This window comes from Heterodontus francisci, chromosome 4 (genome assembly GCF_036365525.1).
Source record: "Heterodontus francisci isolate sHetFra1 chromosome 4, sHetFra1.hap1, whole genome shotgun sequence".
Classification (NCBI taxonomy): domain Eukaryota; kingdom Metazoa; phylum Chordata; class Chondrichthyes; order Heterodontiformes; family Heterodontidae; genus Heterodontus; species Heterodontus francisci.
In genome coordinates this window covers 121,397,508-121,421,814 of record NC_090374.1, presented here as the reverse complement: position 1 = coordinate 121,421,814, position 24,307 = coordinate 121,397,508, and the positions used below count along the sequence as shown (strand labels likewise).

Below are 24,307 nucleotides of genomic sequence, written 5' to 3'. Positions count from 1 at the left end.
CCCATGTCCACCACCTTCTGAGGCAGAGTTCCAAAGTGGCGCAACCCTCTGAGAGAAAAAAATGTCTCCTCACTTCTGTCCTAAAAGGTCAACTCCTAATTTTTAAACAGTGCCCCCTAGTTCTGGACTCACCCACAAGAGGAAACATCCTTTCCACATCCACCTTGTCAAGACCGTTCAGGATCTTATAAACTTCAATCAAGTCTCCCCTCACTCTTCTAAACTCTAGCGAAAACAAGCTCAGTCTGTTCAACCTTTCCTCATAAGAAAACCCACCCATTCTGGGTATCAATTTAGTAAACTTTCTCTGAACCACCTCCAACGCATTCACATCCTTCCCGATTGAAACATGAGCCTAACTTTGGGGTTGGCTAATTTGTGCAACATATGCATCCCTGGGGTAGAGTGGAGTGTTTAGATTAGATTAGATTAGATATACAGCACTGAAACAGGCCCTTCGGCCCACCGAGTCTGTGCCGACCATCAACCACCCATTTATACTAATCCTACACTATCTTTCCTTTACATCATGGTGGGGTGGGGGGGGTGGGGGGAACAGTGGTAAAGGCGTTGGGGGGAAGCATGGGGGGGGGTGCAGAAGTGGGGGGCGAGAGGCATGGGGGGGCTGCTGCTTGAGAGAGTTGTAATGGGGACAGGGGTGGGATGGCATGTGTTGGATCTCAGTTTTTTATGATCTCATGGGTTACACAGAGAGACGAAGTCCGGCTGTAGCTTTAAGAAACTTTATTGTAGTACTTAGTGGTTTACATCATCAGCAAAGCGAACAACAACACCACTTGGGCTCTCCTCCCTCTTCCTCCATGCTGGAGGAGGGAATTCAAGCCTTTCTTATAGTTCTTCTTACAAATCAGTGACACCCCCTTTATGTTCCCAATTGGTTTACAAACTTTGCAGTTTCTTGGTGTCAGGGCCTGATTGGGGTACTGCCTTGTCACCCTCTCCTCAAGCAGTTTCTTGTTCCCCTATCTCCTTGGAACATTGGGCTGATTGTTGTACAATAGGCTACTATTCGGCAGGTGCAGCTGTCCTACTAGGTTTTAGCTTGTTAGTCTATTTCTACTGATAAACTGTCTGTGCAGCCCTGAAGCTATGAAGTTATTTCTGATAAGCTGTCTGTGCAGCTCCGAAGTTAGTTTGTTGGTAATACATGATTGATTAATTATTTCATCTTAAATGTCCCCATATTATTCTGTTCTCGAAAGTTCTTTCTGGGGCAGAAGGGGGAGCGAGAGGCCTGGGGGGGCTGCTGCTTGAGAGAGTTGTAATGGGGACAGGGGTGGGATGGAATGTTAGGGATGAAATGGGGGAAGGGATGGTATAGGAAGAAGGGGTGGATGGAGGATGGGATGGGGGATGATATGAGAGGGATGAGAAGAACGGAATGGCATGGGAAAGCAATGGCAAGCGAGGGGGTGGATGAGATGATGGAATTGGTGAAGTGTGGCAAAATGGTGGGGACAATTATTTGATACAACTTTTATTCACGAGCCATTTCTTGTGTTTCTTTTATTCATTCATGGGATGTGGGCATTGCTGGCTAGGACAACGTTTATTGCCCATCCCTAATTGCCCTTGAGAAGGTGGTCTTGAGCTGCCTTCTTGAACCACTGCAGTCCATGTGGGGTAGGTACACCCACAGTGCCGTTAGGAAGGGAGCTCCAGGATTTTGACCCAGTGACAGTGAAGGAACGGCGATATAGTTCCAAGTCAGGATGTTGTGTGGCTTGGAGGGAACTTGCAGGTGGTGGTGTTCCCAGGCATCTGCTGCCCTTGTCCTTCTGGGTGGTAGAGGTCATGGGTTTTGAAGGTGCTGTCTAAGGAGCCTTGGTGTGTTGCTGCAGTACATCTTGCAGATGGTACACATTGCTGCCACTGTGCATCGGTGGTGGCGGAAGTGAAAGTTTGTAGATGGGATGCCAATCAAGCGGGCTGCTTTGTCCTGGATGGTGTCTAGCTTCTTGAGTGTTGTTGGAGCTGCATCCATGCAGGCAAGTGGAGAGTATTTCATCACAATCCTGGCTTGTGCCTTGCGGATGATGGACAGGCTTTTGGGGAGTCAGGAGGTGAGTTACTCGCCGCAGGATTCCTGGCCTCTGACCTGCTCTTGTAGCCACGGTATTTATATGACTTCTCTATATCAGTTTCTGGTCAATGGCATCCCCTAGGATGTTGATAGTGGAGGATTCAGCAATCATAATGCCATTGAATGTCAAGGGGAGATGATTAGATTCTCTCTTGTTGGAGATGGTCATTTCCTGGCACTTGTGTGGCGCGAATGTTACTTGCTACTTATCAGCCCAAGCTTGGATATTGTCCAGTTCTTGCTGCATTTCTACACACAATGCTTCAGTATCTGAGGAGTCTCGAATTGTGCTGAACACAGTGTAATCATCAGTGAACATCCCCATTTCTGACCTTATGATTGAAGGAAGGTCATTGATGAAGCAGCTGAAGATGATTGAGCCTAGGGGTACGCTGAGGAACTCCTGCAGTGATGTCCTGGAGCTGAGATGGTTGACCTCCAACAACCACAACCATCTTCCTTTGCATTAGGTATGACTCCAACCAGTGGAGAGTTTTCTGCCATATTCCCATTGACTCCAGTTTTGCTCGGGCTGCTTGATGCCATACCCGGTCAAAGGCTGCCTTAATGTCAAGGGCAGTCACTCTCACCTCACCTCTTGAGTTCAGCTCTTTTGTCCATGTTTGAACCAAGGCTGTAATGAAGTCAGGAGCTGAATGGCCCTGGCAGAACCCAAACTGAGCATCACTGAGCAGATTATTGCTCATAACAGTTGATAGCACTGTCTACGACACCTTCCATCACTTTACTGATGATTGAGAGTAGACTGATAGGGGGCAGTTGGCCGGGTTGGATTTGTCCTACTTTTTGTGTACAGGACATACCTGGGCAAGTTTCCGCATTGCCAGGTAGATGCCAGTGTTGTAGCTGTACTGGAACAGCTTGGCCAGGAGTGCGACAAGTTCTGGAGCACAGGTCTTCTTCAGTATTATTGCTGGATTGTTGTCAGGGCCCATAGCTTTTGCAGTATCTAGTGCCTTCAGTCATTTCTTGATATCACGTGTAATGAATCGAATTGGCTGAAGACTGGTATCTGTGATACTGAGGACTTCAGGAGGAGGCCAAGATGGATCATCCACTTGGCACTTATGGCTGAAGATTGTTGCAAATGCTTCAGCCTTATCTTTTGCGCTGATCTGCTGGGCTCCCCCATCATAGAGGATGGGGATATTTGTGGAGCCACCTCCTCCTGCTGGTTGTTTAATTGTCCACCACCATTCACGACTGGATGTGGCAGGACTGCAGAGCTTTGATCTGATCCGTTGGTTATGGGATTGCTTAGCTGTCTCTATCGCATGCTGCTTACACTGTTCGGCACACAAGTAGTCCTGGGTTGTAGCTTCACCAGGTTGACACCTCATTTTGAGGTATGCTTGGTGCTGCTCCTGGCATGTCCTCCTGCATTCTTCATTGAACCAGGATTGGTCTCCCGGCTTTATAGTAACGGTAGAGTGGGGGATATGCTGGGCCATGAGGTTACAGATTATGGTCGAGTACCATTCTGCTGCTGCTGATGGCCCATAGTGCCTCATGGATGCCCAGTTTTGAGTTGCCAGATCTGTTCGAAATCTATCCCATTTAGCATGATGGTGGGTATCCTCAATGTGAAGACAGAACTTCGTCTCCACAAGGACTGTGCGGTGGTCATTCCTACCAATACTGCCATAAACAGATGCATCTGTGACAGGCAGATTGGTGAGGACAATGTCAAGTATGTACTTCCCTGTTGCTGGTTCCCTCACCAACTGTCGCAGACCTAGTCTAGACCTAGTCTAGCAGATATGTCCTTTAGGACTCGGCCAGCTTGGTAAGTAATGGTGCTACCGAGCTACTCTTGGTAATGGACACTGAAGTCCCCCACCCAGAGTACATTCTGCGCCCTTGCCACCCTCAATGCTTCCTCCAAGTGCCGTTCAACATGGTGGAATACTGATCCATCAGCTGAGGGTGGCGGGGGGTGGGTGGAGGTGGGTAGTAGGTGGTAATCAACAGGAGATTTCCTTGCCCATATTTGACCTGATGCTATGGGACTTCATGGGGTCCGGAGTTGATGTTGAGGACTCCCAGGGCAACTCCCTCTCGATTGTATACCATTGTGCAGCCACCTCTGCTGGGTCTAGATTGCTGGTGGGACAGGACATACCCGGGGATGGTGATGGTGGTTCTGGGACATTGTCTGTAAGGTATGATTCCGTGAGTAGGACTATGTCAGGCTGTTGCTTGACTAGTTTGTGGGACAACTCTCCCAACTTTGGCACAAGTCCCCAGATATTAGTAAGGAGGACTTTGCAGGGTCAACAGGGCAAGGTTTGCCGTTGTCGTTTCAGGTGCTAGGCCCATCCAGTTTCATTCCTTATTGATTTTGTAGCGGTTTGATACAACTGATTGACTTGCTAGGCCATTTCAGAGGGCATTAAGAGTCAACCACATTGCTGTGGCTCTGCTGTCAAATGTAGACCAGACCAGGTAAGGACTTACTTCCCTAAAGGACATTAGTGAACCAGATGGGTTTTTACAACAATCGACAATGGTTTCATGGCCATCATTAGACTAGCTGCTTTTAATTCCAGATTTATTAATTGAATTCAAATTCCACCTTCTGCCATGGTGGGATTCGAACTCATGTCCCCAAAGCAATACCCTGGGCCTCTGGGTTACTAGTCCAGTGACAATACCACTACGGCACCACTTCCCCGCATGCTGAAAATAAAGTTACTAATTTCACTGTAAATGTCTGGTGGGCTGGGGTTGGTGGAGAAAAAACATCGGAAGGTAAAGGGAGCCCAACAACAAAGTTACCCGACCTGGAGGGATTGGGGAGGGGGTGGAACAGCCGGGGAGGTGGGAGTGGGGAAACGATCATGGTGTGGGAGGAATGCATGGTAGGTATGGAATGGGGATGGCATAGGAAAAAGGGGTGAAGTGGGGATGGGATGAGAAGGATGAAAGGAATGGGATGAGAAGAATGGCATGCAATGGGGATTTAAAGAAAGTGTTGCAATAAAGATACTAATTGCATTGCAAAGATTTTGCCATTCTCTGCTAGTATACAAAATATTGAGGGTTTCGAAACAATACAGCTGAAGCTTTCTATGCTCCTTTTATGTTGCAGAACGGTTTCAAATAGAATCAATCTGGTAATACCCTCGTGTATTTATCTAGTCATAGCCAGAAAATCACCTGCAATGCCTTCTCTTACCACTCCCACATGGTAACTTCTAGATTCTCCCAAAGATCTAGCCATGAACCCCTCCTCTTTCTCATTTACATGCTACCCCTTGGCAACATCACCCAACAGTAAAGCATCAGGTTCTATATGTATGCTGACGACACCAATATCCTCATGACCACCTCTCAACCCTTCCGCTGCCTCCAATTTGTCACACTGCTTGTCTGGTGTGCAGTATTGGATGAGTAGAAATTTCCTCTGATTAAACATTGGGAAGACTGAAGCCATTACCTTCAATCCCTGCTGCAAATTCTGTTCCCCAACCACCAATGTCTCCATGGCCACTCTCTATAGCTGAACTAGACTTGGTGTCAAGGTAACCCCGACCTGAACTTCTAACCACAAAACCTCTCCATCACCAAAACCACCTACTTCCATCTCTGCAGCATTGCCCATCTCTGCCCCAGCCTCAGCTCATTTGCTGCTGAAACCCACACCTATGCTTTTGTTACCTCCAGACTTGCCTATTCCAATGCTCTCCAGGCCAGCCTTCCACCTTGCACCCTCTAGAAACCTGAGCTCCCCAACTTTTCTGCCTGCACCCCTAACTCGCACCAAGTCCCTTTCACCCATCACCCCTTTGCTCATTAACCTTCATTGACTCCTGTTCCAGGAAAGCTTCAATTTTACAATTCTCATTTTTGTTTGAATACCTCCATGGACTTGCCCCTCTCTATCCCAGTAACCTCCTCCAGTCCTACAACCCTCTGAAATCTCTATGCTCCTCCAAATCTAGCCTCTAGTGCATCCCAAAGCTTCATTTTTCTGCCATTGGTGGCCACACCTTCAGCTGTCTAGGCCCTTTAGACAGGATTAAAGGCTAGAGCCTAAGAGGAGGCTTGTCTTGGTGAGCAAATTGAAAGGTAGCAAGCAGCAGAGTCAACTTGCATAGTTGCATTTATAAAGTGCCTTTAATGTATTAAAACAGCCTCTGGTGTTCGACAAGAGTGAAATTAGACAAAATTGACAACTTGTGTATGCACTAGCTGTTGGACTTTCCCAATGGTACAGGCCAGTAACCAGGAATCATCACTATTGTTGATTTGAATGGGGTTAGCCAGAAAACTAAATTCAGCCAATGTAACCAATGGTAGTGCTGATACTTGTACCCAGAACACTGCAATTTTCATAACTGTTAGGGAAATCTACTACTTCGGGTAGGACTTGTCACCTCAGGCAACATCAGCATTAATTCATTACCTGAAGGACAGGTTGCTGTTGCAGTAATCCCATACTGCAAAAGGATGTTAACAAAAGCGCTGGTTTTGACAATTTACTCTTCCACTACTTTCATAATAATGGAATCAACGATTTATATCGTACAGAGGGTGGTTATTTAGGCCATCATGCCTATGTTGTCTCTTTCGTAGAGCTATCCAACAAATTTCACTCCCCTGCTTTTTGCCCACAGCCCTGTAACTTGATTCTCTTCAAGTATTTATCAAAATCTCTTTTGAAAGTTACTTTTAGTTGATTTATTCCAGATCACAACTTAGTGCAAAAAAGATGTTCCCTAATATCGCCTCTGGTTATTTTGCCAATCACCTTAAATGTGTGTCCTCTGGTTAGTGGCCCTTCCGCCACTGGAAGCAGTTTCTCCTTATCTACTCTATCAAAACCCTTCACAATTTTGAACAGCTCTATCAAATCTCCTCTTAACCTTCTCTGCTCTAAGGAGAGCAACCCCAGCCTCTTCACATAACTGAAGCCCCTCATCCCTGGTACAATTCCAATAAACCTCTTCTACAACCTCTGTCCTTCCTAAAGTGTGGTGCCTAGAAAAGAGCACAATACTCCAACTGATACCTAACCAGTACTTTATAAAGGTTTAGCAGAATTTGCTTGTTGTTATAGTATATACCTCTTAATAAAGCCAAGAATCCCATATGCTTTTAAACAGCCTTCAAAGATTTATGCACATACACTCCAGGTCTCTCTGTTCCTGCACCCTCTTTAAAATATTGCCTCACCTCATTCTTACTACCAAAATCATAACTTCACACTTCTCTGCCTTAAATTGCATTGGCCACACGTCTGCCCATTTTCCTAGTCTATGACCTTCATTTTTGTTCTTCCCACTACCCCCCATTTCACTTGCTCAAAGCCTATTACATTTCTAACCTTGCCAGTTCTGATGAAGTCTGTCCTGAAACGTTAACTCCATTTCTCTCTCTCTCTATACAGATGCTGCCAGACCTAAGTATTTCCACCAGTTTTTATTTCAGATTTCTAGCATCCAATCTTTTGCTTTTATTATGTCTTCCTTAAGTCTGTTACGATCTGCCTCATCATTTACTGAATTTCCAAATTTCATGTGACCTGCAAATTTTGAAATTATGTCCTGTATACCCTAGTCCAGGTCACTATTATATACACACCCACACATACATAAATATAAAAATCAAAAATAGCAGTGGTCCCAATACTGGCTCCCAGGGGAATGTATACTGCCCTGGCTTTATACCTGAGGGGGAAGATAGGTGCCCTACGAGGAGAGAATGGGCCTATATTCTTTGGAGTTTAGAAGAATGAGAGGTGACCTCGACAACACAAAATTCTTTGATAATTTGATGCTGAGAGGCTGTTTCCCCCAGTAGGAGTTTCTGGAATTTGGGAGCCACACTCAGACTAAAGTGTTTGACTACTTAGGCCTCAAAAGAAATTTCTTCACTCAGGCTTACGAATCTTTGGAATTCTCTACCCCACAGTGCTTTAGATGCTTAGTCGATGAGTATATTTAAGTCTGAGATTTATTGATTCCTTTAGTTCCCAAAAATCTAAGGATACGGGGATAAGGTGGGAAAGTGGAGTTGAGGTTCAAGTTCAGTCATGATCTTATTGACTCAAGTCACAGCCCTTGCAAGCTGGAAAAAGAAAAATATTTTGGAAAGGGCAGATAGAATCCCCAGTGGCTCAAGCTGATGAAAGTAGCATGTAATGATTCTTCCGTATCAAAGTTTCAGGTTCAATCTTTGGTTGACAGAGTTTACTCAGTTTCATCAAAGGGTAGGTTCTAACACGGCTACACAGCAACTGCTTCCAATATTTAACTAAAGCCAGTGAACTCAATCCTGCCCTCCTGCAGACCGCAGTTGTTACCAAACCAAGTAACAATATGATTAGCTGTAGTGACATTGCTAAAATTTATTAGTAGGGGCAGATTAAGTGAACTGGAAAAGGTTTCAAATTCATTATGGCAAGGTTAGTTATAGCAGATAAGCCTACAATCACTGCAGTAGTAGGTGGAAGATAGTCAATGAAAGTCAGATATTCAGAAGGCTTTTGAAAGTTAGCAATTTCGGGCTAGGAATTGAAGAAACATTCCTAGCAATGGATATGTAGGCAGTCAGGAAAGAAACAGCAAATGGGATGAAAGGACAGACAGAGATAGCCACTTAACACAAAGTTGAAAAAGGTAACAGCTTAACTTCAGCTGCTATTGTCAATTTGCTTAAATAGAATAGTTTTTCATAAGAGTTTTACAGCACAGTAACAGTCCCTTGGGCCCAACACGCCTGCACTGACCATCAAGCACCCGTTCAAACCTAATCCCATTTCCCTGCACTTGGCCTGTAGCCTTGTATGTTATGGCATTTCAAGTGCTCATCTAAATACTTCTTAAATGTGGAGTGTTCTTGCCTTGACCACCCCTTCAGGCAGCGTTCCAGATTCCAACCACCCTCCGGGTGAAAAAAAAATTTCCTTAACTCCCCTCTCAACCTCCTGCCCCTTACCTTAAATCTATGCCCTCTAGTTATTGACCTCTCCGCTAATGGAAAAAGTTTCTTCCTATCCATCCCCCTCATAATTTTGTATACCTCCATCAGGTGCCCCCTCAGCCTTCTCCACTCCAAGGAAAACAACTCCAGCCCATCCAATCTCTCTTCATAGTTGAAATGCTCCAGCCCAGGCAACATCCTGGTGTACCTCCTCTGCAGCCTCTCCATTACAATCATATCCTTCCTATAGTGTGGTGACCAGAACTGCACACAGTACTCCAGCTGCAACCTAACTAGCATTTTATACAGAACCATCATAACCTTCCTACTCCTATATTCTATGCCTCGGCTAATAAAGGCAAGTATCCCATATGCCTTCCTAACCACATTATCTACCTGTGCTGCTGCCTTCGGTGATCTATGGACAAGCACCCAAAGGTCCCTCTGACCCTCTGTACTCCCTAGGGTCCTACCATCCATTGTATATTCTCCTACCTTGTTAGTCCTCCCAAAGTGCATCACCTCAGGATTAAACTCCACCCATTTTACCAGCCCATCTATATACTGTCTTGTAATCAAAGGCCTTCCTCCTCACTATTTACACCAATTTTCATGTCATCTGCAAACTTACTGATCAAACCTCCTATATTCACGTCTAAATCATTAATGTACACTACAAACAGCAAGGGTCAAAGTACCAATCCCTGCACTGGTCAAAGGCCTCCATTTGCAAAAACAACCCTCTACCATCACCCTCTGCTTCCTGCCACTAAGCCAATTTTGAATCCAATTTGCCAAATTACCCTGGATCCCATGGGCTGTTATTTTCTTAACAAATCTCCCATGTGGGACCTTATCAAAAGCCTTACCAAAGTCCATGTAGACTACATCTACTGCTTTATCCTCATCTACACATCTAGTCACCGCCTCAAAAAATTCAATCATTTGTTAGACACGATCTCCCCCTACAAAGCTATGCTGACTATCCCTGATCAATCCCTGCCTGTCCAAGTGGAGATTAATCTTGTCAGAATCTTTTCCAATAATTTCCCTACCACTGATGTTACTCACAGGCCTATAATTACCTGGTTTATCCCGGCTACCCTTCTTGAATAATGGTACCACATTCGCGGTCCTCCAGTCCTCTGGCACCTTTCCTGTGGCCAGAGAGGATTTGAAAATTTGTGTCAGAGCCCCCGTTATCTCCTCCCTTGCCTCACATAGCCTGGGATACATCTCACTCGGGTCTGGGGATTTATTCACCTTTAAGCCTGCTAATACCTCCTCCTTTTCAATGCTAATCTGATCTCTACACCTACATCGTCCTTTTCCTTAGTGAACACAGATGAAAAGTAATCATTTAAAACCTCACCTATGTCCTCCAGCTCCACACAGATTGCCTCTTAGATCCTAATGGGCCCCACTTTTTCCCTGATCATCCTCTTGCCCCTAACACTTACAAAAAGCCTTGGGAGTTTCCTTCATCTTGCCCGCCAGTGTTCTCTCATGTCCCCTCTTTGCTCTCCTAATTATTTTAAGTACCTCCCCTACACTTTCTATACTCCTCTAGTGCCTCCGCTGTTTTCAGCACCCTGAATCGGCTATAAGCCTCCTATTTTTTCTTCTTGATCCAATCCTCTATATCCTTCGACATCCAGTGTTCCCTGGACTTGGTCCTACCCTTCACCTTAATGGGTACCTGTTAGCTCTGAACTCTCACTATTTCCTCTTTGAATGATTCCCACTGGTCTGATGTAGACTTTCCTATAAGCTGCTCCCAGTTCACTTTGGCCAGATCCTGTTTTATCATATTGAAATCTGCCTTCCCCCAATTCAGAACTCTTATTTCCAGTCCCTCTACATCCTTTTCCATACCAACCTTAAATCTTAAGAGTTATGGTCACTATCCCCGAAATGCTCCCCCACTGACACTTCTACCACTTGTCTGACTTCATTCCCTAGGATTAAGCCCAGTACCGCTCCTACTCTTGTTGGACTCTACGTACTGGCTCAAAAAGCTCTCCTGAATGCACTTGAAGAATTCCACCTCCTTTAAACTTTTTGCAATACTATCCCCCTCTAATATAGGGGAAGTTGAAATCCCCTATTATTCTCACACCTCAGATTTGCCTACATATCTGCTCCTCTATCACTGCCTGACTGTTTGGATGCCTGTAGTACACTCCCAACCATGTGATAGCCCCCATTTTGCTTTTAATTTCTACCCATATGGCCTCATTAGAGGAACCTTCTAAAAGATATCATCCCTCCTTACTGCAGTAATTGACTCCTTGAGCAACAGTGCAATGCCGCCACCTCTTTTACCCCCTTCCCCACCACGTCTGAAGATTCTATACCCTGGGATATTAAGCTGCCAGTCCTGCCCTTCCCTCAACCACGTCTCTGGGATAGCAATATCATATTCCCATGTGTTAATCAACGCCCTCAATTCATCTTCCTTACTGGTAAGACTCCTTGCGTTAAAATACAATCCAGCCTTGCATTATTTGCTTGAGCCTTAACAGGTCTACATTTACTCTGCCCTCCAGACTAGCTTAGCTTCTCATTTATATTTGATTGTACAACACCCCCTACTGTGCTTCCACTCTGTATCCCTTCCCCCTGCCAGATTAGTTTAACCGCTTCCCCCACCCCCATCACGAGCAAACCTCCCAGCAAGGATGCTGGTCCCATTCCAGTTCAGGCACATCTTATACGGATTCCTACCTTTGCCAGAAACAGACCCAGTGACCCAGGATACTAAAGCCATCCTTCCTGCACCATCTGCTCAACCATGCATTCATCTGCTCTAACTTCCTATTTATATACTCACTAGCCCGTGGCACCAGAAGAAACCCAGAGATAACAGCCCCCGAGGTCCTACTTTTTAATCTGCTACCTAGAGTGATAGGAACATGCAAAGCAATAAAGGATGGCGATGAAGAAGGTTTTATGCATTCTAGACACAAGTCATTAAAAGCTAGCTACAAAGAAATTGCTTCCTGGGCTTCATCACAATTGTAAAGGCTACTTTAATTAAAACATTGGCAGAGTATAGAATTTAGATAGCTTAACAGGCATGGGCAAATCCAGAACAAAAAAGGCACAAAATCTCAATTAGAAATAAACCTGTGCAAGTCCAGAAAAATTCTTCTCTACAAAAATAGCGAAAGTTTGTTGCTGATGCAGTGCGATAGGTAGAGATAACTGAAGCATTTGAAAAGGAAGGACATTTAGGCATATGGATAAAAGGATATAAAAATGCAATTTAGAAAAGAGCTGTCATGGCAAACAGCAAGAGAGCAGACTGAACTAATATTGATTGACTTCTGTTGTAAGGCTACAAAACAATGCTAGCAAACTAATAACTAAGTAAAAGGACAAATTAGGGATGAACAAGAAATGTAGACCTTACCAGCAATGCTCCACATCCCATGAACACACTTTAAAAAAAAAAATTTCAACTAGGGATTACAAAAAGAGAATCTGCATAGGAGATAACCACACCATCCACATAAATCAAAAAAGTGATGATCTGGACATACAAGGCCATATTACAACAGCCCACTGATACATCAAGCAACTCTCCTTAAATGAAAGGCTTATTTGGCCATGGAAGCACAACATGATTTTCCCTCCAATCAAAATTCTACAAACAATGAGTAAATAGTATGTTAGAGGCAGTGTATGAACAGTGATCTGGTGGTGTCTGTACACAAATTAAAAAAAGGTGGCAGGATAAGAAAGTAATTTTAAAATTTTTTTTAATAAAAAGGGCGATGGGGAAAAATATAGCAGAGTGGGATTAGTTGGGATAGCTGTACAAGAGCCAACATAGCATGATGGACTGAATAGGGTCTCCTTCTGTGCAGTATTATTTGGTTACAGGACCTTGCCAGCAAGGATCAAACACTCAAGATTTGGACCTTTGTTTATCTCTCCTTTTACCAATCCAGGAAGCCCAAAGCTAACAAGGTACCTGGACCTTTCCTGATTTACAGACTCAAAAGGTTGTCACTATTTCACAGAAGCCCAACTTTATACTAGTTTGGAAATTGGACTAGATAAAACAAAAACCACAATGATTTGGAGAACAAAGATTTGCAAGACCAGTGACAACTAATTAATGCAAAAGAATTACTCTGTTGGGTATATTTATTACTCCACAAGCAAGAACAGCACATTTTTGATTTGTGATAGATACTTAAAAAAGGTGCAGGTTTAGAAACAGGCATTTGATTAAAAAGAGATGGTAAAAAAACCATTTTGCTGTGCATTGCGCAGTTGAAAACTAGTAAAATCAGGACACAATTATTAAAGAAATTAATTTGGCATCAAGTACTTCACAAAACAGCTTATTTAAAAAAGTCTATTGTAATATGTATACTTTAAAATACGAGCAGCTAACAATATTTATGATGTTGCTTAGAACAAAATGACATCCCTATTTTTGCTAGTTTGACAACAGAACCACCAACAATACCAGAACGTTTTCTGATAAAAATGGAAAGCTCAAGTCCTGTGAGGAAATAACAGAACACCTCCATATCCAGAGGCAATCTGCTTGTTGAGACTTGTAGACCACAGTACACAGGTCTTGGTACATATTTCAAGTTAATGTGAATAATGCAGTTGATTATACTAGAGGGTAGCTGGCTGCAGTGGCAATCCCACAGTTGTTATGTCTGTCTTTGGCCATCAGTATGTATCCTTTGTCACCCCACTGATCACTCCAGCTAAGAAAAAAAAAGAAAACATTAAAAAACTGTTCACGAGAGGACTAGTTAAACTTGAAACTCATTCAATAAGCATACCTGTTTTTAACAATCCAATATTTCTTTCCATCTTCATTTTCCTTTTCACGGCCATATCCTACTACAAGTACACCATGGTCCAGGTCTGCGGAGCTACAGTCAGGCTCATAGTAGATACCTTTCAATGAAACAAATAGTTAGCTAGTTTAAAAATCATTGAACAGATCATTTTGATCATAGGAAGACAAGATATAGCGTTTTTGTTTTGTTCACTTTGACCAAAGCCTGGTTAATCCAGCAGCCCCAATGGTCTAGTAAGAAACGGTTAGTGTTAACAGCTGCAGATACTGCAACTGGCCTCAGCAACACCTGGGCTGACGAGGAAGGTGTCAGGGTTCCTCATCGGGATACTATCCCACTATGGAGTTTGGATAACCATTCATTAGCCCCATCGAATGGCCAATTTGGATGGTAAGCCAAAGGTTACAGCATGAGCTGCATCTTAGCACAGGACAGGAGAAAAATGAGAATTGGGGGAGGGGGAAAAAAAAACAAAACGTTTACATACTACCATCCTGGATTTGGCTTAAAACAAATTTAAAGAATCACTTCTCTAGTCACTCATTGGATGTGACCAACGTAGTTATCTTTTCCACAAAGCACCCCCTTCCACAAAGAAAAAAAAACAGGAGGAGTGGGGGCAGGCAGTAAGACAGCTCATCAGGAATTCCAGTTCACTTTATTTTTAGTTTCAAATTTGATCTAATAAGAATCTACTTACATCCATAAATCCTTCATCTTTGGGCAACAGCCACATTTAAAAACAGACAGATCATATGATAAGTTTCATTTTGGCCAATTGGGAAACAAGAGGCAGAAACCCATGTTTTTTTTTTTAAAAAAAAGGTCCAAGCCAAACCAAGAAATAAAAACATAATAGAATTTCTTTTGCTAGGAGTATGCACACTCCCTCCCCAGTAAGCCACCCCAAAATCTAGAGTGCATTATGAAAAAGGTTTAGATAGGCAGGGAAACCACACACTAGTATGACCATCCAAGACCAACGCTTCCCATTAGGCACTGACTCACAGTGCTATCAGGAGCCAGGTCAGAAGAATCCCAAATATCCCTCCAGCAACAGTAGTGCAAAAACAAATAAATGAACCATAACAGGGTCACACATAGTATACCCCATAAAGTGACGATTCCATTAGTTAGGAGATCCAAAACTTCAGCTGCAGCCTACTTGCAGGTAACAAACCCTGAATATATGATTCGAGTAACTTCTTCCAGCAGTCACATGTACAAGTGACAAATACAGATTCTTACCAGATTCATAGAATTGGAATGATTGGTGGCCAGCATCAATGGCTACAGAAACTGGTCCAAAAGCAGCAACAGCTTGCATCAAGGCTCTCTCTTTACCACTAGGAATATCTATAAACCCAGTATCATTTGCAGCATTGTATATAGGATTATAGTGACAAGGATTATCATCCTGAAATAGAAAAACAGTTACACAGATCAGATAAATGCAATGTTTCTAATGGTGCTCAACCTAGCTATTAAGTAGAACAAAACCAGTTTGGAAAAGTTTTCCACCATAGGAAAAGGACTTGATCATCATGCTGTCACAAACCTCAATCTGGCTTGGACTAAAGATGTAGCTCTGGTCCCAGCCACTTTCAGCTAGGAAGCAGTAAAGCATTACAATTGGCCTCAACAAATTCAGCTACATAGATTAGGGATAGAAAGGCATGGATAAGAACTAGTTCAGTAGTTGAGTTGCTACCAGGGATGAGGGCAAGGACTAAAACTTAAGGATGATCCTTAACCAAAAATACATAACTGTCAATAAAGTTTACCCAGGCAGGCATAATTGAACCAAAGAGAGAGTAAGGATCAAATTATTTCCAGGCCATGTGTATAGAAAGGAAACAGTTATTACACTTGCTGATTCACAACACTGTCAAATTGTTAGTAAACAAACTCAGATATAAAAAAAAAGGTACAAAAAAAGTTACAGGGGCTCCACGAAAGTTCCCTGGTTAAATGTTTTTTTTTTTTAAAATGGGATGTGGGCATCACATTTATTGCCCTTGAACTGGGTGGCTTGCTAGGCCATTTCGGAGGGCATTTAAGAGTCAACCACATTGCTGTGGGTATGGAGCCAGACCAGGTAAAGACAGCAGATTTACTTCCCTAAAGGACATTAATGAACCAGATGGGTTTTTACAACAATCGACAATGGTTTCATGGTCACCATCAGACCAGCTTTTAATTCCAGAGTTATTAATTGAATTCAAATTTCACCATCTGCTGTGGTGGGATTCGAACCCCTGCCCCAGGCATTAGCCTGGGCTCTGGATTACTAGTACAGCAATATGACAACTATGCCACTGCCTCCCCTTGCAGAGAATGGATTAGGAGTGTGGGTAATTGGCACAAGAACTGTACCAAGAGAGTAAGCTTGCAGAGCTAGATTCTACAGGATTAGAGGTAAAACTCAATGTGTGTCTTGTAATGAAGCAAAATGAGAAATAGACTCAGTTGTTCATAACTGACATTCTGCATTGCTTTGCAGACACTGTTATAGATCCACAACACAAAACTAAACAACTGTATTGGTTCTCAAATGATGAACTGCCAGCACTGGTAGAAATGGCAAAAAACATGTTTACACATTTTGGTAATCACTCATTTGCATACCACAGCAGAAATCACTTTAGTTTTTAAAGTGCATTAAAACAAAGTCACATACATGAATTTCAGCAAGGACCAACATCAAATTGCTCCAGTAATATAGAGTGCATTAATAAATACCATTTAAACTAGAAGGGTTTCCTGAGATGGCCACTAAACCAAATGTTCACAAACGCAATAGAGTCAAGCACACATGTGAATAACTGACAAATACACCAAAATAAAAGCAAAATACTGCAGATGCTGGAAATCTGAAATAAAAACAAAGTTCTGGAAATACTTAGCAGTTCTGGCAGCATCTGTGGAGAGAGATCGGTCGGTGCTGCACAATGATCTTGTTATGAAGCAAATGACAAGTTATGAATAACTGTAGCTCTTTATACGGTACTATAATTGCAATTTAGCTTGCATTCCATTATTAGCCTCTTGCTAATAGCTTTGTTCATTTGGCAAAATCGTTTTGCCCTGGCATACAGATTAGTTTAATGGGGGAAGTGGGGCAAGGAGGAGAACAAAGGAAGATACGAATGCACCAAATGTCAGTCAAAATCTGTTGGTGAATTGTTGGTTTTAAAATTACCGTTCCAAGATAAGGATAGGATTCCTCAGAGTCAATTCCGCCATTATCTTGCACATATTGGAATGCCTGGTCCATCAGTCCACCATCACATCCTTCATTTCCCTCAGGTTTAGAACAATCTACTAGATTCTGCTCACTGAGCGAGACAAGCTTGCCAGTCTTTCTAAAGTGTTGACCTTCAAGGGCTCCAGTGGTACTAAAAGCCCAACATGAGCCACATTGTCCCTGTAAAAATAAGGAATTGTTATTATACTGCTTCAATTTGTATGAATCGTATTTGGGTGCATTATTCATAAATATGTACCTGGTCTTTAACTGGAGTGACATATCCATGTTCGCGCCAATCTATCTTCTTGGGCACCTCTAGAAAGTTGGGCTCCAAAAAAACAGAACCTCGAGCCTTCTTCACAGTGTGTTTCAACTTGTATCCATTCATAAGTTGTCTAAATTCTTCATTTGTCTACAGGTACAAAGTGTTTTATTTATTTCAAGAAATATCATGTTAAATCCAGTCAGCAACAGCATTTAATGCACTATTAGTTCCTAAAGTTAGTTAAGTAAGCACACTTTACTTAAAATGTAATTGGATCCAAGTCTTAAGTCTGTACAAAAAAAAAATCACTACAGTGTTTCCAGTTCAATTTACATTATGCAAACAAAGTTGAAATTAGCTTTATAATACAGCTACTAGCTGGTTTATTCCCACATGCACAAGGAAGGATCAGGTCATGATGAACAATTCTAACAGTACACCTAACCACTCACCATGTCCCCAAAGTGGTTCATTCCCAGTCTGAATGAATGTTTTCCAAGAGAGTGCTCCAAGTTGTGAAGTTCAATTTTTCGAAGGTTCTTTTCCCACACCATTCGCCTCCAGCCTTCTTCTTTCTGGAAAAAAAAAAGTTGTCAAAAAAAATCTGCATAACAACTTTTATATTAAAAAAGGTGCTTTATAAATACAACATCCCAAGGTGCCTGACAGGAGTGTAATAAAGCAAAGGTTGACATTGAGCTACAAAGAGATGTTAGGCCAAAAGGTCAGTTAGAGAGGAGTTTTAGGGATAATCATAAAAGGAAGAGGGCAGAGGGGTTTTTTTTTGGGAAGGGGGAGGCACAATGGTAAGGTGCAGTTCCATAGCTTAGGAACTAGGCAGCTGAAGGCATAGCTGCCAATGGTGGAGCAACTAAAATTCAGAATGCTGCAAAGGCCAGATTTATATGAGTGCAGATATCCGCATAGCTCTATGGAGAGCTGGCATGGACTTGATGGGACAAATGGCCTCCTTCTCTGCCATAAATGGCTATGATTGAGGATTGTGGAGCTGCAGGAGATCACAAGAGATAGGCAGGGTCAAGGCCATGAAGGGATCTGAAAACAAGGATGAGAAACTTTTAAAAAGGAGTTTGTGACCAGGGCCAATGTAAGTGAACGAGCAACACAGACAGCAGAATTTGGGATAACCTCAAGTTAATGAAGGGGAGAATATGGGAGGCTAGCCAGCACTGCTGGAATAGTCAAGTCTATTAAAAAAAGGCATGGATGAGGGTTTCAGCAGACAAGCTGAGGCAGGGGCGATGTTACAGTGGTGGAAATAGGCAGTCTTAGTAACAGGCAGATGTGTTGGACTCATCTCAGTGCTCAAACAGCATTAACTGTTCAGTCTCAGACACTTGCCACACAGAAGGATGGAGTCAGCGGCTAAGGAACAGAGTTTGTAGCAGGAACTGAAGACAATGGCTTTAATCTTCCTAATATTCAATTGGAGGAAATTTCTGCTCATCCATTACTGGATGTTCGACGAGCAGTTTGGTGGAGGAGTCAAGACAGCTCATGGTGGCGTAGATCTGTGCGCCATTAGCACACATGTGGAAACTAACAGTCATTGCGAGGCAACATGTAAATGAGAAAGAGGGGGCCACGGATAGATCCTTGGGGGACACCAGAGGTAACAGTTCAGGAGCAGGAAGAGAAGCCATTGTAAGTGATGCCCTGGTTATGATTAGATAGACAAGAATGGAACCAGGCAAGTGCAGTTCCACCCAGCTGGACAATGACTAGACATTGGAAGATGGTGTAATCAAACTGGTTAAAGGCCACAGGCAGGTCAAGAACAAGGAGGGATAGTTTACTTTTCTCAGTCACACAGGATGTCATCTGTAACTTTGACAAAGTTAGACAAAAATTTATCATAATTACATTACCTGTTCATAGCTCTTGTGATGCCAACTCTTCCACTGCTGCCAGGGTTCATCCAATTCAGGATCTATTGGGGCTGCAAAAACTCCAGCCAGGCACAAAGAAAGTACATAGATCTTCATCCTAGGGAAGGAATGAAGGTCAAAGTTTATATCAGTCTGAATCTTGGGAGGACATGATCAGTTCAGAGCTTTACATTCTCCTCTTTTCTTTGCCCCCAACCCCTGAATCAACACTCACTGATTTACCATACAGAGCTTTAAAAACACAGCAGACGTTATCATTGACACTTGATGTCAACATATACGAACTATAAACTCTTGGAAAAGAAACGCACACAATTTAAGATTGCTTAATGAATCGATAATAATCCGGAAAGATTTATCCATCTAGCAACAAAAAAAAAATGATTCTAGTCAACGAATTCAATGGGTTAAATTTTCACTACAACCGGGATAAATTCGCAGGTTCGTTTTCTCATCCCGGATTACACGACTAAACGTTGCCATGAGTCAGGAGCACATCACATGGAAGCTCTGACTGGAAACTGAAGGGGCAGTATTTCGTAAGGACTTTTGGAAATCCGCCTGAAACGCAATCGATCAGTGCATCATCCCGAACATTTCCAAACCAAGATGTTTTTAGATCGACTGAACTGGCGCTTTGTGGGAGGAGGCTGTAAATCGCTGCATTAAATTCGTTCAGATGAGAATAGGCCGAATTGCAGAAAGCATTTCTAGCAAACTAATTAATTTAGCAGCAGTTTTAATCACATCATACTGACCCCACAATTTCAGTTGTTCGAAAACAGATTTGAAACATCCGACTAATTAGTTAAATCACATTACAGCTAAAACACAAAGCAAACTAAGATTTCCTCACCTTCCTTACTTAACTGTTTGAAGAAAACAATGCAAACACAATTGCAGAGTGGCAATTTAATGAGGAGGGGATCAAGTAGCCACAGCAAACAAACGGTCTAATTCTAACACACTAGCTTCAGCCACCAATTCTCCTCCCGGACCAAATTCTAAACGACTCGCGAGCGCCGCCTCCTCTTATATAGTGCGTCACCTCCAAACCGATACATTTTCAGCACTGATTGGCTGGCCCATCAAAGCACGTGATTCCACACCCAGTCACGAGACACGAGACATAGTGTTCGGAGTTCGCTGTCGGTTCACATGACAGTGATGAGTTGAGCATCGTTATGTTGGAGTGTTATCAACATTGTTCCGGAGTGGGGAAATAGTGACAATGAGTGTACATGCTGATCAAGCATAAAACGTAGATTCAATTAATAAGTAACTCAAATTGTTTTAAGCTATGCACTTTTTTGTATTTCAGCTTCCTAGCTATCAAGATGTAGGAGTAAAGTTTCGATGGTACGTGTAACATGCTGGTACTTCAGAGCAGACATCATTCTTAATGTGTGAGCAAGACTGGTATTGCTGGGAAACTTAAAACATTGGGGCAACGCAGCCACGCCTTCCTTTCGTTGTATCAACACGTATAAATTCACTGGACAACGATCAGATGCAGAAATGCTGCTTTATTTTTGCCCTCTTTGGGTAGAGCAAATAGGGACAATTGCCTGTCTCACTGACCCCCAGTTCAGGACATGCAGAGGATCTGGCATGGGATTCTAAACTCTGTGGTTCAGTATCATGCCAATTACCTTATACATTTGCAGTATTTTCGAGTGATATGATATAAAAATAAATCAGAGTTATGATTCAATTAATTCAATACATTTATTCATTGTTTTACATTACAAAATACAGTTATGGAAAATGTTTGGGCTCTTTCTAGATAGTAGCTGGATCGTAGTGTTCACTGATAAATCATAATTACAGTATAGACCTTGTGGTTTTACATTTAATATTGGACCTTTGAGTAGTTTTTGATGTTTAAAGATACACCGGTATATTTATTACATAACAGTAAAATAGGTTTTGTTCATGTAATTTCAGGATATTTAGAATGTTTTCAATTAATCAAAATTTAATTTTTTTAAACTGCAAAGTGATCTCAAATCACAGAGAACAGGTAAAATCTCAGAACATGGTTTGTATTTTATAGCGTTTTAAATGTACATAAACTCAACAGTTTAGTAGAATTGAATACATCTTTGCAAAGGTTCCAATTCACATTAAGTTGAAAGTATCTTAGTAGAACATTTTATGGACTAGTAGAACATTCACACATACTTTACAAATTTGAACATTGATTCCTGATCAGTAGCCTGGTAACTTAGTTTCAGTTTTTACCAGAATTTGCACATTTTGGATATAGAAAATACTGAAAATAATGCTTTGCTGTAAGTTAATTGTTAAAGATTTTGTTAGTTATGTAACCTCAAAATCTTACAGTTCTTAGTAGTAATGAACTAATACTCTCCTAGATCACCTACATAATGTAATTGAGAATGCAAGTTAATTAATATTGTTTTATTTTAATTTATCCACCTATGTTTATCAAATTGCAAACCATAATTTTTCGATCCTCACTGGCTACAGGTTGTGCTGGAGGACAGCTAACATTGTAGTGTTGTTTTAAAAGTGAGGAATGGATAACCTTACAGGCCAGTCAGCCTAATCTTGGGCAAATTATTGAAAAAAGTTCTGATAAATCATAATTTAGAGAGGCACAGGTTAATTGAGGACAGTCAGCATGGATTTAGATTTAGATTTAGAGATACAGCACTGAAACAGGCCCTTCGGCCCACCGAGTCTGTGCCGACCATTTTTATTTAGAGATACAGCACTGAAACAGGTCCTTTGGCCCACCGAGTCTGTGCCGACCATCAACCACCCATTTATACTAATCCTACACTAATTCCATATTCCTACCACATCCCCACCTGTCCCTATATTTCCCTACCACCTACCTATACTAGGGGCAATTGCTAATGGCCAATTTACCTATCAACCTGCAAGTCTTTGGCATGTGGGAGGAAACCAGAGCACCTGGAGGAAACCCATGCAAACACAGGGAGAACTTGCAAACTCCACACAGGCAGTACCCAGAATTGAACCCGGGTCGCTGGAGCTGTGAGGCTGCAGTGCTAACCACTGCACTATTGTGCCACCCATTGCGCCACTGTGCCGCCCATTTGTTAAGGGAAGGTCATGTCTGACTAACTTGATTGAATTTTATGAGGCGCTAACAAGGAAGGTCGAAGAGGGTAGTGCATTTAATGTCATCTACATGGATTTTAGCAAGGCCTACATGACAGACTGGCCAGAAAAGTAAAAGCTCATGGGATCCAAGGGAAAGAGACAAGTTGGATCCAAAACTGACTCAGTGGCAGGAAGCAAAGGGTTATGGTAGACAGGTGTTATTGTGACTGGAAGGCTGTTTCAAGTGGGCTTCTGTAGGGCTCAGTACTGGTGCTTGCTGTTCATGGGATATATCAATGATTTAGACTTACATGTAAGGGGTGTGACTAAGGAATTTGTAGATGATACAAAAATTAGCACTGTGGATGATGGGAAGAAAGTTGTAGACTGCAGGAAGATATCTGACGATGGACTCGTCAGGTGGACAGAAAAGTGGCAAATAGAATTCAATCCGGAGAAGTGTGAGGTAATACATTTGGGGGAGGACAACAAGGCAAAGGAATACCCAATAAATGGTGGGATTCTGAAAAGTGTCGAGGAACAATGGGACCTTGGAGTGTGTGTCTACAAATCCCTGAAGGTAGCAGGACAGGTAGATAAGGTGGTCAAGAAGGCATATGGGATGCAAGCCTTTTTTGGCTGAGGGCTAGAGTATAAGAGCAGGGAGGCTATGTTAGACTGAACAAAACTCTGGTTAGACTACAGTTAGAGTACTGCCTACAGTTTTGGTCACTATATCACAGAAAGATATGATCACACTAGAGAGGGTACAGAAGAGGTTTATGAAGATGTTGCCAGGAATGGAGAATTTTAGTTATGAGAAAAGATTTGGATAGGCAAGAGTTGTTTTCTTTGGAACAGAGGAAACTAAGGGGAGATTTAATTGAGATGTATAAAATTATGAGGGGCCAAGATAGAGTGCATAGGAAAGAACTATTTCGGTTAGCAGAGAGGCCAATAGCAAGGGGACATAAATTTAAAGAAATTGGTCGAAGGATTAGAGGTGAGTTGAGGAATAATTGTTTCACCCAGTGGGTGGTGGGGTTCTGAAACTTACTGACTGGAAGAGTGGTAGAGGCAGAAGCCTTCAGTGCATTGAAAAACACTTGGAAAGGCATTTTAGGTGCCGTAACCTACAGGGCTGTGGACCAAGAGCTGGAAGGTGGGATTAAACTGGATAGCTCTTTTTTGGCTGGTATGGTCACAATGGGCTAAATAGTCTCCTTCTCTGCCCTAAATCTTTCTATGTTTCTTAAGCAACAACAACTTGCATTTATATAGGGCCTTTAACATAGATGCTTCACGGGAGCAATTATCAAACAAAATTTGACAAGAAACCACATAAGAAAATATTAGGACAGATGACCAAAGGTTTGGTCAAAGAGTTAGGTTTCAAGGAGTGTCTTAAAGGGGGAGAGGTTGACAGCCGGAGAGATTTAGGGAGGGAATTCTTGAATTTAGGGCCCAGGCAGCTGAAAATGCAGGCTTTCAATGGTGATTTCAACCTCCATCTCAACTCATCATGCCCTCTCTCCTCTGAGTTCACTGCCCTCCCTTACTCTCTCCTTTCATGTAAACTCACCGACCCAGATTCACAGCCACTCCCTCTGATCGCTTCCTTGTATCCCTCTCCATTCACATCCCCATTGGGTAGCTGGTGGCGTAGTGGTATTATCACTGGACTAGTAACCCAGAGACCCAGGGTATTTCTCTGGGGACATGGGTTCGAATCCCACCACAGCAGAAGGTGGAATTTGAATTTAATTAATAAATCTGGAATGAAAAGCTAGTCTAATGATGGCCATGAAACCATTGTCGATTGTTGTAAAAACCTATCTGGTTCACTAATGTCCTTTAGGGAAGGAAATCTGCAGTCCTTACCTGGTCTGGCCTACATGT

The 24,307-nt window shown here is 42.5% G+C and overlaps 1 protein-coding gene across 1 annotated transcript; it reads right to left on the bottom strand.

The window, feature by feature from the left end:
• Positions 1-12,798: 12,798 nt before the first annotated feature.
• On the bottom strand, positions 12,799-20,331 carry ctsla (cathepsin La). Its single transcript, XM_068030072.1, has 8 exons — positions 20,169-20,331; positions 19,292-19,409; positions 17,855-17,977; positions 17,394-17,549; positions 17,090-17,314; positions 15,136-15,304; positions 13,867-13,984; positions 12,799-13,788 (listed from the first exon to the last, which is right to left on the bottom strand). Exons 2-8 carry the CDS (start codon positions 19,406-19,408, stop codon positions 13,689-13,691), a joined length of 1,008 nt encoding a protein of 335 aa, XP_067886173.1. The 5' UTR covers position 19,409; positions 20,169-20,331; the 3' UTR covers positions 12,799-13,688.
• Between the last annotated feature and the right edge of the window lie 3,976 nt (positions 20,332-24,307).